At 47.8% G+C, this 16,370-nt stretch overlaps 1 protein-coding gene across 1 annotated transcript; it reads right to left on the bottom strand.

Annotated features, from left to right (window-relative positions):
• Positions 1-1,986: 1,986 nt before the first annotated feature.
• Positions 1,987-3,479, bottom strand: CLDN5 (claudin 5). The gene has a single exon (XM_063086837.1). The coding sequence runs from the start codon at positions 3,316-3,318 to the stop codon at positions 2,662-2,664; it is 657 nt and encodes a 218-aa protein (XP_062942907.1). The 5' UTR covers positions 3,319-3,479; the 3' UTR covers positions 1,987-2,661.
• Between the last annotated feature and the right edge of the window lie 12,891 nt (positions 3,480-16,370).

Below are 16,370 nucleotides of genomic sequence, written 5' to 3'. Positions count from 1 at the left end.
AGTTGGCTGGTCTCACCCCACCCAGACATCCCCTGAGCACCTGTGAGTGTTGAGGGGTCGGAAGATGAGGAGGGTGTGGTTCCTGCCCTTCCTGGTGGGGAGAGCTGTTCACATGAGCATTTATGGGCTGAGGCTGTGCGGCCACCACCTGGGGACACAGGTGCTGGGGCAGCAGGCAGGCTGGAGGGACAGTCCACCTGTGTAAGGCACTGGGGCCACTGGGAGGAGGCCGCATTGGACAGGGTCCTTCAAGGCAGGAGTGATTTAGGCAGGTTCTAAGTCAGTGGGGAAAGGCCCGGAGAGAGAGGTGGGTGAGGCTGGCCTTTGGGAAAGGACAGCGGGCACAGTGGGGTCAGAGCTGAATCGAAGGCTGGCTCCTCTCCTCTGACCCTGTGGTGGTACCAACCATAGTTGGAGTTTGCTCTTGCCCCTCCTTGGCCATTTGGAAAAGCTTGGAGGCCGTGCAGCTACCCTTCCGTGCTCTGTACTCGGAAAAGGACTTTTGTGGGCTGCCACCCTCCTCACCCCCCACAGCCTCAGCCCCAGTCGCCAGGTGCAATAGTTGCGATAGTGTAAGGACCTTTGCTCCAGCCTACCCAGGGTCACGGCTCCAGGATCACACACTCCTAAGTTCTTGGTCCCTGCTGCGCAGGTCCAGATGGGACTGCAGCTTAGGCCTGCTGAGGACCTCTGTGCAGTGGGGTCTATCTCGCTGCAACTTGCCCATTGTTGGGAGCTCAGACCATTGGAAAGTTCAGACTCCCCAGAAATCCCACCTGCTGGCTCCACTGTGACTCCCAGGAATCTGCCACAACGTTCACAGCAGCTGCCCTGAGCCCCTCTGAGCCCGTGTCCTCCGGGTCCTTCCCCTTCCCCACGATGGGGAGCCCGGCCAGGCCTGGGAGACTCCTTGCTGCTGGACTTGGCCCAAGCACTTCTGGGCAGGGCCCCGAGGCCATGGTTGGTGGCAGATGCCAAGCCTTCCTGCTAGCTGGGCTTGGAGTTCCTCCCTGCAGCCCCCGCCCCCACCTACTGCTCTCTTCTGCTCCTAGCCTTTTGGCAAAAGGTAAAAATGAGTGAATTCAAAGTTCCTGGAACAGGACTGGCAACAGTGAGCACTGGTGGCTATAAAAGGTAGCTCTGGCCTTCCCTGCCCTGCCCTCCTGGGACACCCCCCCCCCCCAGGTGCCTGGCCAGGGTCAGCACTGGCTCTCAGGGAGGAAGGTCACACAGGGTGCTCCCAGAGGCTGGCACAGAGGTGCTAATGGTCAGCACCAGTCTGGGCTGGCTGCCAGGCCAGCAGGGTGGGCACAGGCCCTGTACAGAGCCATGCTGTAACTGGCAAAGGAGCCAGGACAAGGGGCTGGCGCCAAGCCGAGGCACTCTCCTGGCAACCAGCACCTCCCCATGGCAACACCATTGTGGACCTGTAGCAAGCTCTGCTGGAACCCGGCACACATCCTGGGTTCTCCCCTCTTCCCACCCCACCATTGGAAAGGTCCTGATCGGGTGTTATACAGATGCCTGTGGCCACTTGGTGGGACTGGGAGATAGGCCAGCCCTGAGAGAGCAGGTGGAAAACATCACCCTGTGGCATATAGGGCTAGTCCCTTTCTGGGAGAAGCCAGCAGCCTGGCTGCCCATCCTCAGCACTTTCCGCATCCCTAGACCCCCACTCACTGGCCCATTCTTGGGGGTTCCAACCTGTATTTGCTGCGGTCTGCCTCTGCTCCTACCTCAACCTGGCCCCCTGACTCAGCAGTGGCTCTTCTGATTGCAGATCTCACCTTCCTGGGTTGCAGTGAGCCATGGCTGTGTCTCCCACCTGGTGGGAAGGTGGCGGGGTGGCAGAGAGGACTGGGGAAAAGGCCATGGTCCCAGGGACCAGCTCTGAGAGGAGGCTTTGGGGAAGAGTTCGTGAATAGGTGGATGAATAGGGGATGCTGGGCACGGGGGTGACTGGACAGAGGACAGGAGACAAGGGGAAAGTGTTCAATCCATTTACTAAGCAAATTCTTAACCTCCTTACTTACCCCCACCCCACAAGCTGCAGTTGATGGCAGGGTCCCAGCCCCAAGCTTAGGCTCTACAGCTCACAAGCCTAGCCTTGGGAGCTGCTGGGGTGAGACGGGGAGGTCCAGGCCCAGTCCTTCGGTCCCTTGGGCTCAGGCCCTGCTGACAGGGTAAAGGCCAGCGATACACATCCCTCAGGCAGCCCATGCTGTGGGCCCTGCTCTATCCGTCTGCTTCTCCAGAATCAGTAGGAGCTGCTGGGAAGCAAGGCAGCATCCAAGACCCCCTGAGTTGGGGAAGGCAGCGGCATCTGAGAGTCTGGTGTCCATTTGGCTGATGGAATCCGAACCCCTCCCACGTTGGGGCCAGCGCTGTGCACAGAAAAGGAAACCCATCGAGTGCTCCTAACTGCGTCTTCTATTCAGGACAGGGCGCGGCCCAGGGCCCGGCTGGTTGCGGCAGGGGAGGACCGGCTGCGGGCGCGGGTAGGAGCCGGTCCGTGGGCCGCGTCCATAAGCAGAGCCGAGCGTTCCGCAGAGCCTGTGCGCGGCACGACCGAGCGGAAGACGCCGTCTATGAGGGCTCCTGGGCCGGTCGTCCGGCTCGCGGGCGTGGCTGGCGGGATGGGTCCCGCCGTGCCCGGCACCCTCAGACGTAATTCTTCTTGTCGTAGTCGCCGCTGGCCGCGGGCCGCCGCGGCGCCGAGTACTTGACCGGGAAGCCGAGGTCGGGGCGGCCGGCGCAGACCCAGGCGCCGCAGCACACGAGGCCGCCGCCGCACATGAGCAGCGCCGAGGCCGCCCAGCCAATGTACAGCGCCGCGCCCAGCTCGTACTTCTGCGACACAGGCACGGTCGGGTCGTAGAACTCGCGGACGACGATGTTGGCAAACCAGCAGAGCGGCACGAGAGCCAGCAGCCCGCAGAGCGCGTAGAGCACGCCACCCGTGAGGGCCACGCGCGCCTTGCCCGGGCCCGGAGCCACGCAGGTGGTGCACTGCGCGCCCGCCAGGGTCACGAAAAGCGCGACGAGCGCCAGAAGCACGGCGCCCACGGTGAGCGCCCGCGCCGCCTGCACCTCGGCACTCAGCGCCAGCACCGACTCGTACACCTTGCACTGCATGTGCCCCGTGCTCTGCACCACGCAGGACATCCACAGCCCCTTCCAGGTGGTCTGCGCCGTCACGATGTTGTGGTCCAGGAAGGCGGTCACCTGCCACATGGGCAGCCCGCACGCCAGGATCAGGCCCACCCAGCCCACCAGGCACAGAACAAGGCCCAGGATCTCCAACGCTGCCGACCCCATGGCTGGAGGCGAGATGTGCGCCCGACGGCCCCGGGGCCTCCCGGGTGCGGCTCGGCGCCCTGCGCAGGTCCTGGTGCTTTTGTGCCCGCGCGCCCGGCTCACTGCCCGCTGACCACTCCCCGGCGGGTCTGTAGCACCGCCTCGGGTCTGCTGGAGTATCCGGGGGGCTCCTCATTTGAAGGCTCAGAGGCGGACTCTGCCCCCCCCCGGCCCGGCCCCCCGGGCCTGAGCAGCCAATCCGTGCGCGGGCCGTCGGCTTACAGCCAATCACAGGCCCCCCGGCCGCCGGAGTTAAGGAAACAACAGCGCCCGGGGGCAGCGGAGGGCGCGCGGACTTTCCCCGCCCTGCTGCAGCCCCGGAGCCCCCACCCGCCGTTGTCCCAGTCGCTGCCCAGCGCGTTCCGGGCTGGCCTGGGGCGGGGGCGCACGCTCCGCGGGCCACCTCCCTGCGTGTCCCGGCCCAGCCACTTCAGAAGCTTCGTGACTCCCAGCCCCGCGCTACCCCTCCACCCCGACTTTCCCGACAGCCTGATGGTCCCTTCCACCCGGGCCAGCTCCGCTCTTCCCTGATCAAGGTCTGCAGGAGCTCCCCCACCGCATCAGCACAGAGACTTGCGTGGGGGGCTTTCACAGCCCCTTCTCTCGGTATAGACAAGCACAGCTCGACCTTCCTCCAGGAAGCCCGCCCTGGAGTCCAAAATCGACCTAGGCCCCTTCTCACTTTCACTCCCCAAAGCCCCTCTGAGTCCCGACACTGTCTCCTACGCCACACCAAGCAGAGATGCCGGTCAGGCCCAGGACCCCTGCCTCATCCCAGGTCCTACCCAGCGCTACCGTCCACACGATCCACTGCCTCCCTGGAGCCGGAGGCCCTGGCACAAAGTGGGAGGCACAGGGGCCTGTCCACTGACTGGGCGATCCCTGCTCTACCACTACAGCGGGGCTTCCCAGACCTCTCAACCCTCGCACCGGCTGCTCCTCTTCCTGTGACGCTGCCCATCCCCCATCTTTTGAGACCTAGCTCAGGCAACTCCACTTCGGGAAGTCCCCAGTGTTCTCCAAGCTGTGCTCCCCGGGGCATCGGTGGCCCCAGGCTTGGCGGCCTGCTCTGGCCCTCGGACAGAAGGGACACGAAGAGGCTGTGCCCTCCCACCAGTAGTGGTGATGCCCCTGGCACCCCAGCCCCCAGGTCGACCTCTGGAAGCCAGCTTGGAGTTTCCTGGCCAGGAGGAAGAGCCCCCATCCTCACTGGGGGAGGGAGGCGCGGGATTTCCGGGCATTCTTCTGCACAATGGCCCAGCTATTTCTCGAAAGGTCCGCTGGGGTGGACGCTCCAGCCCCCCTGAGGCTCAGATGGGGGCACCAGGTCCCACAGCCCACAACCCCATGGGGGCACCAGCCCCTTTCTGGCAGTCCCCTCCCCACTCCCTGTCGGCCCCTTTGTTTCCAGCAAAGTCTAGACTCCTCGCCCTCCACTGAGGCCGCTGGATGCCCCGTTCTTTTCTCGCATCCAAAGTGCTCAGCTCCATTGGATAGAGCCCTCCTAGATAAAGCATGGCATTGAGCCGGCCACAGACATGGGAGCTTTGGTAAGTCTCTCCTTCCTGGGCCCCAGGTTCCTCCTCCCACTTCAGATGGCTCTGAGGTGGGTAAATGAGTTCAGGCCAGGGCCTGGTTCATTCTGCATGGGGAGGTCCTGAAGGCACTTTTGCTGGGCCTGGAGGTGGGAGGAAACCTTACACCCCTTCCGTTCCTCCACCTGGCCTCCCCCAACAGGGTGGTGCCTCCTCCCAGCCACCGCCTTGCTGGCTGCTTTCTTCCTGCTGCACACCCGTGGGCCACTTCCCTTTCTCTCTACAGGCCATCCTGGATGTCCCTTCCCCTGTCCATTCCAGGGACCCAGATGAACTACCCACCCCACCTTCTCAATCCTGCTGCCCCCCTGGCTTGTGTCCAGTGTCCTTCCCAGGGTTCCCTCCCCCTCCCCACTTCCCTCCCATCATCTTCCCAAGACGACTGCTGCAGTGTCCTCAGATCAACTGGGCCCTGCCCTTGCCCAGCTGGGCCACCCTGGCAGGCTCTCTCCAGGGTCACAACCTGCCTGAAACCCTCTATGGCCCAAATTGCCCATGGACAAAGAACTGGCTCCCTAAGCAGCTTGATGAGCACCTGCATGCGTTGGGACTTGTCAGTCCAGCCGCCAGGCTCAGCAGACCCGAGCGCTCACTCTGTGCTCCAGCCAGACTCATCTTCCTCTAGGCCTCAGACTGGTCTGTCTCTCATGCGGCCTGCAGTGCATGTCCCTCGGGTTGGGTCCTGCTTATTTTCAAAGTGCGTTGTTGAGGTCACTTACTAGGACACCTTCTGCCCCCATCCCCATCATTGCTTCCAGAGGCCCAAGCTGGAAATGCCTGTTTGCTTGTTGATTTTCCCCACCGGTATTCAGGAATGAACCTCAACACAGTGGTCATCTTCATGCATCTGTCCCAGCTTGGGGTTGCAGCCAGCCCAAGGTTCTCCCTCCTCCCCTGCCTGCCCACCTGCCTTCCCTCTTCCCTCCACTTCAGTCCCATCCGCAGCCTGGAACCATGCAGTAGCCCCAGTGAGCTCACATCTCTTTGGCATCAGCCTCACAGAATCTCAGGGACCCAGTTGAGGAGTCTTGGGCTCCACATATCATAATCTGATTTCTACCCCATCACCACCATGTTGGTTGTGGCCCCAGCCTGCAGTGGAACCAGAGCCCCCACAGAGAGGCCCAGAGAGGGCAGCTGGGGTGACACAGCTCCCACAAACTTATCCCAGATCGAAGGTGGCCTCCAAGTGGCACAGCCCAGACCCAGGAGGGGCATGAGGATGTGCCCACCCTTCCTTCCATGCATCAGGGATCTGACCACCTACAGTGTGCCAGGCACTGTCTCTGCCAGAGCACACAGCATGGGAAGCTCCTGCCCTTAAAGAGCTGACAATAATAGCTGGGCGGGAAAGTTATTGATCGACCAATAACTGGGAGGGAATGGGAATAATGAAGTCCTCTCTGAGGAGGTGATATTTTGGCAAGGATCCAGGGGAGAAGCTCCAAGCACAGCAGAAGGAACAGCCACTGCAGGATCCCGGAGGTGGGGAGGGTCTGGGCGTCCGAGGGGCAGATGAGGCCAGTGTGGCTGGAGTACCACGTGGGCCGGGCCTGCAGGCCCAGGTCAGGGGAGGTCTGGAACCAGGCAGAGACGTGGATCCTGGCTAGGGGCTTGAGGCAGAGCTCAGGCCAAGGCCACCTGCTCATCCACAGCTATTGTTCTGCTTTCCCAGGGGAAGTGCAGCAGGATCTCAGTGATGTGTGAAAGAAAGCCCTGAGTCAGCAGAAAAGCAAGGCTTATCTGGAGCAGCTGCTGGCCGACCCTGTCTCAGGGTGATCCGGCGACCTTCTAAGGACAATCTAAATTTAGGCTCCAGGTTCCTGGGGATTGGGGTTTGGGAAGCTCCTACTTAACAGATTTCATTTCAGGGGAAGTGAAAAGCAAAGCTCCTTCTGTCTTTTGGCTTTGATTCAGCAGATGTTTATGGAGCCCTAAGCACACAGCACAGCCCGAGAGCAGCAGTGTGGGTCCTCTGTGTCACCTACCTCTGCTCTGTGGTGATGTGAGGGGCCCCTGAGTGGGCACCACCCAGCCTTGGCTGTTGTTGGCATTGTTATTGTTATTCTTTGTGGTCAAGAGCAGGCATAGAGTCAGATTCACCAAGAGCAGCAAACTTTCTGGACTAGTGAGTTGGCCCCTCTGTGCCTTAGTTTCCCCATTGATAATGAAGCCCTTGATGGTGGGGATTGTGAGGTTGCAGGGGAGGCCAATGCCTATTCTGGGTCCTCTGCTGCCATTTCTGAGTGCCTTCTGGGTTCCTGAGACTTTCTCCCTGGCTCTCTTGTCTTTCACAGCTCATCTGTCCTCAGTCCCATTCCTCAGGGTGGGAGCCACTGGCTGTCAAAATTGGAGGTCACTATGGCTTTAACTGCCTCAGCAGGTAGGGGAGTGGGGGGCAGGGAGCTGTGGTTGACATAGCACTAGGGTCCTGTAGACCCCTTGGCTCTTCAAGGACCACACAAGACAGTGGTCTCTGCTCAGTGCAGGGTCCCCCAGGAGCCTAAGGAAGGCCAGCCAAGGCCCTGATAAAATGGCAGTGGTGCCCCCAGAGGCCAGAAGCAGCCTGCCCTCCTTTCACCCCTCCATGCCTGCACTGCCTTGCTGGCCTCTCTGTCCACCTTCCTTCCCCAATTCCTTTCTTCTCTGCATGCTGCCTTTTACAATTTTATACTCTTTTCCACTTAAAACCATAGAGTGATTCTGGATCTACTTTTTTTCACTTTGCATCATATTGTGAACACTTCTCTACTTCATTAAAAATACCCTCATGATTATGGTTGTTTACAGCTGCCTAGGATGGAATCTACCACTCAAGGGGGTGGGGTGTGACTGTGGCCAGTTTCTTCTGAGATTCTGTAAATGAGGATGATAATGGGCTCGACATCAAAGTGTTTGTTTAGGGGCTTAGTGGAAAGTGCTTCCTGGCTCAAGGTGGACACTGAATTAACATCAATGATGTTATTATTGTGGTAATTATTCAACTACCCCTCAAGGCATAGTGATAAATTTTCTATTATAAATAATACTATTATAAATGTCATTATTCATAAGCCTTAGTATTTTGGATGATTTCCTTAGGAAAAATTCCTAGAAGTAGAATTGCTGGATCATACCCAGGAGGTTAGATCACTTAGATTCCTTCTCTGACTGTACATTTTCACTGCCTGTCACCAGCACTTAGGTATCCAGAGTTTTAAAAGTTTACTAATTGGATAGGTAGAAAATGGTATCTTCTTTTAATTTACATTCCTTTGAATAGTAATAAGGTTACAACTTTTTTCTAATTTATATTGGTCCTTTTTACTTCCTCTTTGGTGAATTGTCTATGTACCTACATAAGTACTGAGTAGTGATGTTTTCTGAACTTTATATTTTAGAAACATTAACTTGCTGTCATACATGCAGCAGATATCTTTTGCTGTTTGCTACTTATTCTATGAATGACTTTTTTTCAGCATGTTGTAGAAATTTAAAATTTTGAATATTTGAATCTATTAAGACTTTCCCTATGTGTTTTCCATATCTATATTTATTTTTTAGCCACCAAAACGTCTTTCCAAATCCAAAAGATACAAATTAAGTTAGAGTTTTCTTCTGCCTATTTTCATGCCAAGGAGCGCATCCAATTCTGATCAAGATGGATGGGATTAATGGCAGATTAGAGTTTGCAAAAGACATGATTAGTGAACATTAAGACATAGAAATAAAAACTATCCAAAATGAAACACACAGAGGAAAACTAAAACAAAACAAAACAAAACTTAGTATCAGTGAACTGTGGGACAACCTTAGACATCTCAATATACATATAGAGTTCCCAAAGGTGGGAGGAGGGGGAAAAACAGAAAAAACACTTGAAGAAAAATAATTAAATTTTTTCAAATTTCATGAATATTATAAACTCACATATCCAAGATGTTCATCAAGTCCCAAGCACAAGAAACAAAGTACATAATAATCAAACTGCTTAAAATTAGTGCTAAAGAGAAAATCTTAAAAGCATTGAGAGGAAAAAGACATATTATATACAGAGGAACAAAGATAAGGATGACAAGATTTCTTGTTAGAAGAAATGTAAGCAAGAAGATAGTATAGCAATATCTTTAAAGTACTGCAAGAATAAAAAAACAGGTTAGTCTTAAATTCTATACCCACCAAAAATATCTGTCAAAAATGAAGGCAAAATAAACTCTGCTTCCTAGAAGATGGATTGACATAGTTTTCCCTATTCTTTCCACAAATGAAAACCTTGAACATTATAAATAAAGCAAACATAAGATTGCAAATATTATACAGAAGAAGACAGACCAGTCAGGGACTTTGAGACCCAAGGATGAAATGGTGGTGTTTCCTGGATTTTCTTTTTGACTCATATCCCAGGCTATGTACATATTAGAGGAGCTGGACACTCTGAAATGTCAATGGCAAAAAAGTATATCCCAAGAAAGACCTGTTTTCTCTAGCCAAAAAGTCAGGAAGAAAATGGCTTAGCAAGACAGAAAACTTTTAGACAATAACGACTCTACTCAAGCCAAACTACTGGAAAAAAAACTGTGGTCCCAACCCCACTCTCACCAGGAAAGACCAAGTGGGGAGCCTAGACTTCCACCTTTGCCAGGCTGTAACCAGGTGCCCCATCCCCACACTGTGATGGCATCAGAGAAGCCCAAGTGGGATCTTGGGTAGTAATAGGTCCCCTTTCCCAATCACAGTGTCAGTGGAGACCACCTGGGGGGCTTGTATTTCTACTGCTACCTGTGGTAACAAAGTAACCTCCACATCCTCACTAGGGTAGTGTCAGAAGAACCTGTGGGGGGTATGGATTTTCACTACTTCCCAGAAGTGATAAGGCCACTCCTTCACACATACGCATACTTCCAATAAAGGCCACATGGAGACCATTAACAAGGCTATCCTCCCCTGACCCCTGTCCATGCCAGGGTGGTATCAATGGAGGCTTAGTGGAGAGCATGAACTCCTAACCCCATCAGCAGTAACAAGAATTCCCTTGCCTCCAGGTGTCAATGGAGGAAGGTGGAGAACATGGACTTCCACCTCCAACTAGCAGTAAAGTGTCCCCTTTTACCCACCAGAACAGCATCAGAGGAAGCCTGCTAAAATAGAAGATTTGAATAAGACCCAGAGTCTTATAATAACCAAACTGTCCAAATTTCAACTGAAAATCATTCACCATACCAAGTACCAGTAAGATACAAAACTAAATTAAAAAAAAGACAATCAACAGACACCAAAATGGAGATGTCACAGATATTAGAATTATCTAATATTTGAAAGTAGCCATGATCAAAATGCTTCAATGAGCAATTATGGATATGCCTGAAACAGATTAAAAAAAAAATAGAAAGTCTCAGCAAAGAAATAGAAGATATAAAGAAGAATCAACTGGAAAATTTAGAACTAAAAAATACAATAACCAAAATAAATAAGTTCATGGGTGGGCTCAACAGACAAATGTAGAGGACAGAGGAAAACATGAAGACAGAATATGAATTTGAATTTGAGGACAGAATAATAGCATTGACCCATCTGAACAAGAGAGAAAAAATGGATCGGAAAAATAATGAACAGAGCCTCAGGGATATGTGGGATTATAACAAAAGACCTAACATCCATGTCATTGGAGTCCCAAAAGGAGAGAAGAAAGAGGGTGCGGTTTAAAGGGTAGTCAAATAATAATAACTATAAATTTCCTAAATTTAGCAAAAAGAAAAAAACAAAAAACTACAAATTCAAGAAGTAGAGTGAACCCCAAACATGATAAACCCAAAGAAATTACACCAATTCATTATAATTAAACTTTTGAAAACTGAAGACAAAGAATGCAGCCAGAGAAAAACAACACCTCATGTATAGGTGAAAAATGAATTAACTGACAGAGTATTTCTCATCATAAACCATGGAGACCAGAAGAATGTAGCACATTTTTTAAGTGCTAGAAGAAAAAAAAAGTCAACCCAGAATTCTATACTGAATATATTCTTCAAGAATGAAGGGAAAATATATATATACACATTGTCAGGTAAAAGAAAATTAAGATAATTTGCTGTCAGCAGATACACCCAAAAGAAGGGGTAAAGGGGCTGTCCGGTTAGCTTGCATGGTTAGAGCACAACCTTATAACACCAAGGTCGGGGATTTGGATCCCCATTCTGGCCAGCTACCAAAAAAAAAAAAATGGATAAAGATATTACTTAAACAGAAAAGAGATGATAAAAGAAGGAATCTTGGAACATCAGGAAGGAAAAAATAACATGATAAGCAAAATACTGATAAATACAATAGACTTTCCTTCTCCTCTTGAGTTTTCTAAATCATGTTTGATGGTTGAAGCAAAAATTATTATACTGCCTAAAGTTGTTCTCAATGTATGGAGAGAAAATATCTAAGATAATTATATTATTAATGGGGAGGGTAATGGGACATGAAGGCAGGTAAGGTTTCTATACTTCATTCTAACTGGTAAAATGTTGACACCAGGAGACTTTGATGAGTTATGTATATATAACGTAATTCTAGAGCAACCACTAAAAAGCTACACAAAGATATATACTCAAAAATACTATAGATAATGCAAAATGGAATTTTAAAAAATGTTCAAGTAAACCACAGGAAGGCAGGAAAAAGTAAGCAGAAACAAACTGAAAGATACAACAAACAGAAAACAAAAATAAAATGGCACCCTTAAGTCTTACCATAGCATTAATTATGATAAATGTAAGTGGTCTAAATACAACAACTAATGACAGATTGGTACAGTAGACAAACAAATATGATACCAGTAAACGATATTTAAAAGAAGTTCACTTTCAATACAACGACATATGTATGTTGAAAGCAAAGAGATAAAAAAGATACATCACGCCTTCATTAATCAAATGAACACAGGAATAGACATATTTATATCAAAATAGACTTCATTAAGAAAATTACCAGGGAAAGAGAAAGACATAATGATGAAAAGGTCAATCCACCAAGAAGACATAGCAATCCTGAATGTGTACACACCAAACAACAGAGCTGCAAAACGGGTAAAGCAAAACTGATAAAACTAATTGGAGAAATAGACAAACGGACAATTGTAGTTGAAGCTTCAACACTCTTCCCTCAATAATTGATAGAACTACCAGACAGAAAATCAGCAAGAAGGTAGAAGATGATGATGGTGACGGTTGCACAATAAAATGAATGTACTTAATGCCACTGAGCTATACACTTAAAATGATAAATTTTATGTTATGGTGTATTTTACTACAATAAAAAAAGCAATTCAATGGAGGGAGGATAGTCTTTTTAACAAATGTGCTACAGCAATTGCATATCAATAGGCCAACCCTCCCACCCTAAAACCCTAAACAAACAAAAAACAAACATCAATCTAACGTTACAGCATTTTGTAATGATGACTATGCTAATTACCCTGATTTGATCATCACACATTGTATACATATAACTCTGTACTCCACAAATGTGTATAATCAATACATTTCAATACAAAATAAATAAAAGAAAATAAATTTAAATTAAATTAAAAAATAAACCTCACAGCATAAAAAAAAATCTCAAAATCAATCCTAGATTAAAATGTAAAACATAAAATAATGACAACAACAAATACTGGTGAGGATGTGAAGAAACTGAATCTCTCTGGCCGAGCCCGTGGCGCACTTGGTAGAGTGCTGCGCTGGCTCGGATCCTATATAGGACTGACCGGTGCACTCACTGGCTGAGTGCTGGTCACGAAAAAACGACAAAAAAAAAAAAAGAAAGAAACTGAATCTCTCATACATTGCTGATGGGAATGTAAACTTGTACAGCCCTTCTAGCAAAAAGTTTGGAAGGTTCCCAAAACTGTAAACATACTCTACCATATCATCCAGCAATTGCCCTTCTGGGCATTTATTATGAAAACATATCTCCACAAAAACCTGCACATGTTTGTTCATAGCAGCTTTGTTTGTACTAGCCCTAAACTGGAAACTACCTAATTGTCCCTTAATCTGTTAATTGTTAAACAGCTATGGTAATCTGTAGCATGGAATACTACTCAGCAATAAAAAAAGAACAAACGATGGATACAGAAAACAACGTGGATGGATCTCAAAGACATTACGATGAGTGAAAAAAGCCAATCTCACTTGACTACATACTGTGTGATTTCATTTCTATAACACTGTCAAAATGGCAAATTATGAAGATGGAAAGAGATTAGCACTTCCTAGGGGCTAGACATTGGGGGGTGGATGGATATGGCTATAAAGGGATAGTAGGAGGCAGATCTTTGTGAGGATGGAATAGTCTGTATTTTGATTTCAGTGGTGGTTGAATGAATCTATACATGTGATAAGTTATACACACATATACAGAATTATATATACATGTTGTATATGTAGATTTACACACACATTGTGTATCTATAATGATATAGAATTATACACGCACATTGTACCAATGTCAAATTCTTGGTTTTGATACCACACTGTAAGATGTAGTCTTTGGGGATAACTGGTGAAGAGTTTACAGAATCTGTCTGTACTATATTGGTAGGATCCTGTGAATCTAGAACTATTTTAAAATGTTTTCAAAAGCTAAAATAAAGACTTTTTCAAAAACACAGAGCTGAAGGAATTGACATCTGCAGTACAAAAAATATTAGAGAAAGTCCTTTAGGCACAAGGACAATACTCCCAGGTGGAAATGTGAATGTACACAAAGGAATAAAGAGTACCAGAAGTAGTAAATGTGGGAGTAAACTTAATAAAATTTAAATCAGTTTTGAGACCTCTTTATAAGACACTTTATTGTTTAACACAAAAATTGTAACCATGTTTTGTGGGGTTTGTAACATATGTACAGGTAAAATGTGTGGTAATAGTTGCGCAAAGACTGAGAGGGAAGACATGGAAATGTATTATTGTAAGGTTTTTTATTTTATGTAAAATGGTATAATGTCCCTTGAAGGCAGACTATGATAAGTCAAAAATCTATACTATAAATGGTAAAGCTACCACTAAAAAAAAAAAGAAGTATAGCTAAAAAGCAAACATAGGAGATAAAATGGAATAAAAAAGACAGTGAATCCCAAAAAGACAGAAAAAAGAAAAAGGAGAACAAATAACAGATGGGACAAATAAGGAAACAAATAGCAAGCTGGCGGATTTAAATCCAACCATATCAATAATCACATTACTTGTAAACTATCTAAACATCCCAATTAAAAGACAGATTACTAGATTGAATAAAAAAGCAGGAGATGACTATGCTGCCGATAAGAGACCTACTCTGAAGACACAAATAAATTAAAAGTGAAAGGGTGCTTCTGGTTTGGACAAAATGGCATAGATTCATCAACAGAGAACTCTGAAAGGTGGTTAAGAGGATGACTAACTGGTTTGGAACTCTAGGACTAGGGGGACAACACAGTGGCAGGGAATCATACATCTCCCACCCAATAGGAAAAGGTGACAGAGACCCAGTGTTTTCTAATCCCCAACATAGCAATGGAAGACAGTTCAGGTTAGGCTAACTCCCTGGCTCTGATGGGAGTTCCTCTGACAACACCAGGAGAGCTCACATTGTCATCGAAGAGGATCAGTTGGCAGTCCTGCTAACAATAAGAGGCCAGAGGAAGTGCTCACTTCATCTTCCAAAAGTTATCAGGGCAGCAGTGTGTCACTGGCAAGGGAGATCCCATCATAATAAGCAGCCTAGCCTGGACAGACTCTTTGAGGACAGAGACCATGTCCTATAGCAGAAAAAGTGGAGAAAAACTCTGATTTTGAATTTGCTTACCTAAAGCAACACCAAGCAAAAGAAAATAGTCTTGTCCCATCTGCTGGCACCTCATTGTTCAGAAATGTGACTTGAGGATTTGGGGTGAAGGCTGTCTGGGGCCCCGTGTGGGCCCCAGAGCTGCAATGACGCATTCACCTGTGGTTAGGCTTGGTTTAATCTCATATCAGAATGGACTGGAATAGACACCAGAGGGAATGTACCTATACAAGGTAGTATTGGTTGGGGATAGGTTGTTTCTATTTAATTTAATTCTTTTCTTGTTTACTAACTTTTCTAGTAGCCATATGTATGAGGCTTACATTGAGGCAACAAACACCAACGACAGGCGATCAGGCACAGTGGCCTCAGTTTCTGGGGCTGGGTTGCCTGGGCCTGAACCAGCCTTCTAGGTTGCTGAATGCTGAGTGGGTAGACGGGCTCCCTCAGCGACAAGGTGGAGGGCAAGGACACCTTCCTCTTGAGGCTATGGTGATGATTAAACTAGATCATTAGCTAGAGTGCTTAGAGTAGTAACTGGCCCACAAGAAGAGCCATAGAAATTATTTTTACTATAGCTCAGGGTTGCACTTCTTTTATTGAATTTATTGCTGGATTATTTCCATTTTTGTTGCTATTTCGGATTGTATCTTTTAAGAATTACACTTTCTGGCTGGCTGGTTAGCTCAGTTGGTTCAAGTGTGATGTTGATAAGACCAAGCGATGTTGATAAGACCAAGATCAAGGGTTTGGATTCCTGCACTGGCCAGCCGCCAAAAAAACCCACCTATATTTTCTAACTGATTTTTGCTAATGTATAGGAAAGCAAAGGAATTTCATTTTGAATCCAGCAAACTTATTGAATTCTAATAATGTATTTGTAGATACTTTGGGTTTTCCAAGTAGATAATCATATCATCTGCAAAAGTAATGAGAGTTTTGGTTTATTCTTCCTAAATCCTTGTACCTTTCATTCCCTTTTCTTGTTCCACTGCACTAGTAGCACATCCTATAGAAGTCTTGAGAGTGGGCATTTACGTCGAGTTTCTGACCTCTCTGGGACTGTGTCCATTGTTTCTTGGTAGCTGGCCTTTATTCTATTAACTTCTATTCCTATTTTTGTTATTTTTAAATAGTTTTAAACATAAATATAAAGTTGAGTTTCATTGGCTATTTTTTTCTGCATGTACTGGAATATTCTTGTGGGTTTTCTCTTTTATTCTGTTAATGTGGGGATTCACATTAAGTAATTTCATATTATACCAACCTTGCATTTTGGGGATATACCCAACCTGGCTGTGGTAATTTATCTTCTTTATACATTATTGGATTCAGTTTGCATCTATGTTCATGAGTGAGATTTACTGGTAATTTTATTTTTTGTCCTGTTCTTTTTCAAGTTTGTATATCTCCATAATGTTAGCCTTGAAAAAATGAGGTGAGAGTGTTTCCTACTTTTCTATTCTCTGAAATAATTTGTACAAGATTGGAACTATCTGTTTCTTGAAAGGCAGAATTTGCTTGCAAAGCTATTTGAACTTTTTTTGTGGGGGGAAGGGAAGATTTTTAATTACTGATTACTTTTTTTTAATTGTTGTGAGGCAATTGAGATTTTTTATTTCTTTT

Source organism: Cynocephalus volans, chromosome 2 (genome assembly GCF_027409185.1).
Source record: "Cynocephalus volans isolate mCynVol1 chromosome 2, mCynVol1.pri, whole genome shotgun sequence".
Taxonomy (NCBI): domain Eukaryota; kingdom Metazoa; phylum Chordata; class Mammalia; order Dermoptera; family Cynocephalidae; genus Cynocephalus; species Cynocephalus volans.
Note: the sequence above shows the minus strand (reverse complement) of the source record. Positions and strands in the feature narration are given on the sequence as shown.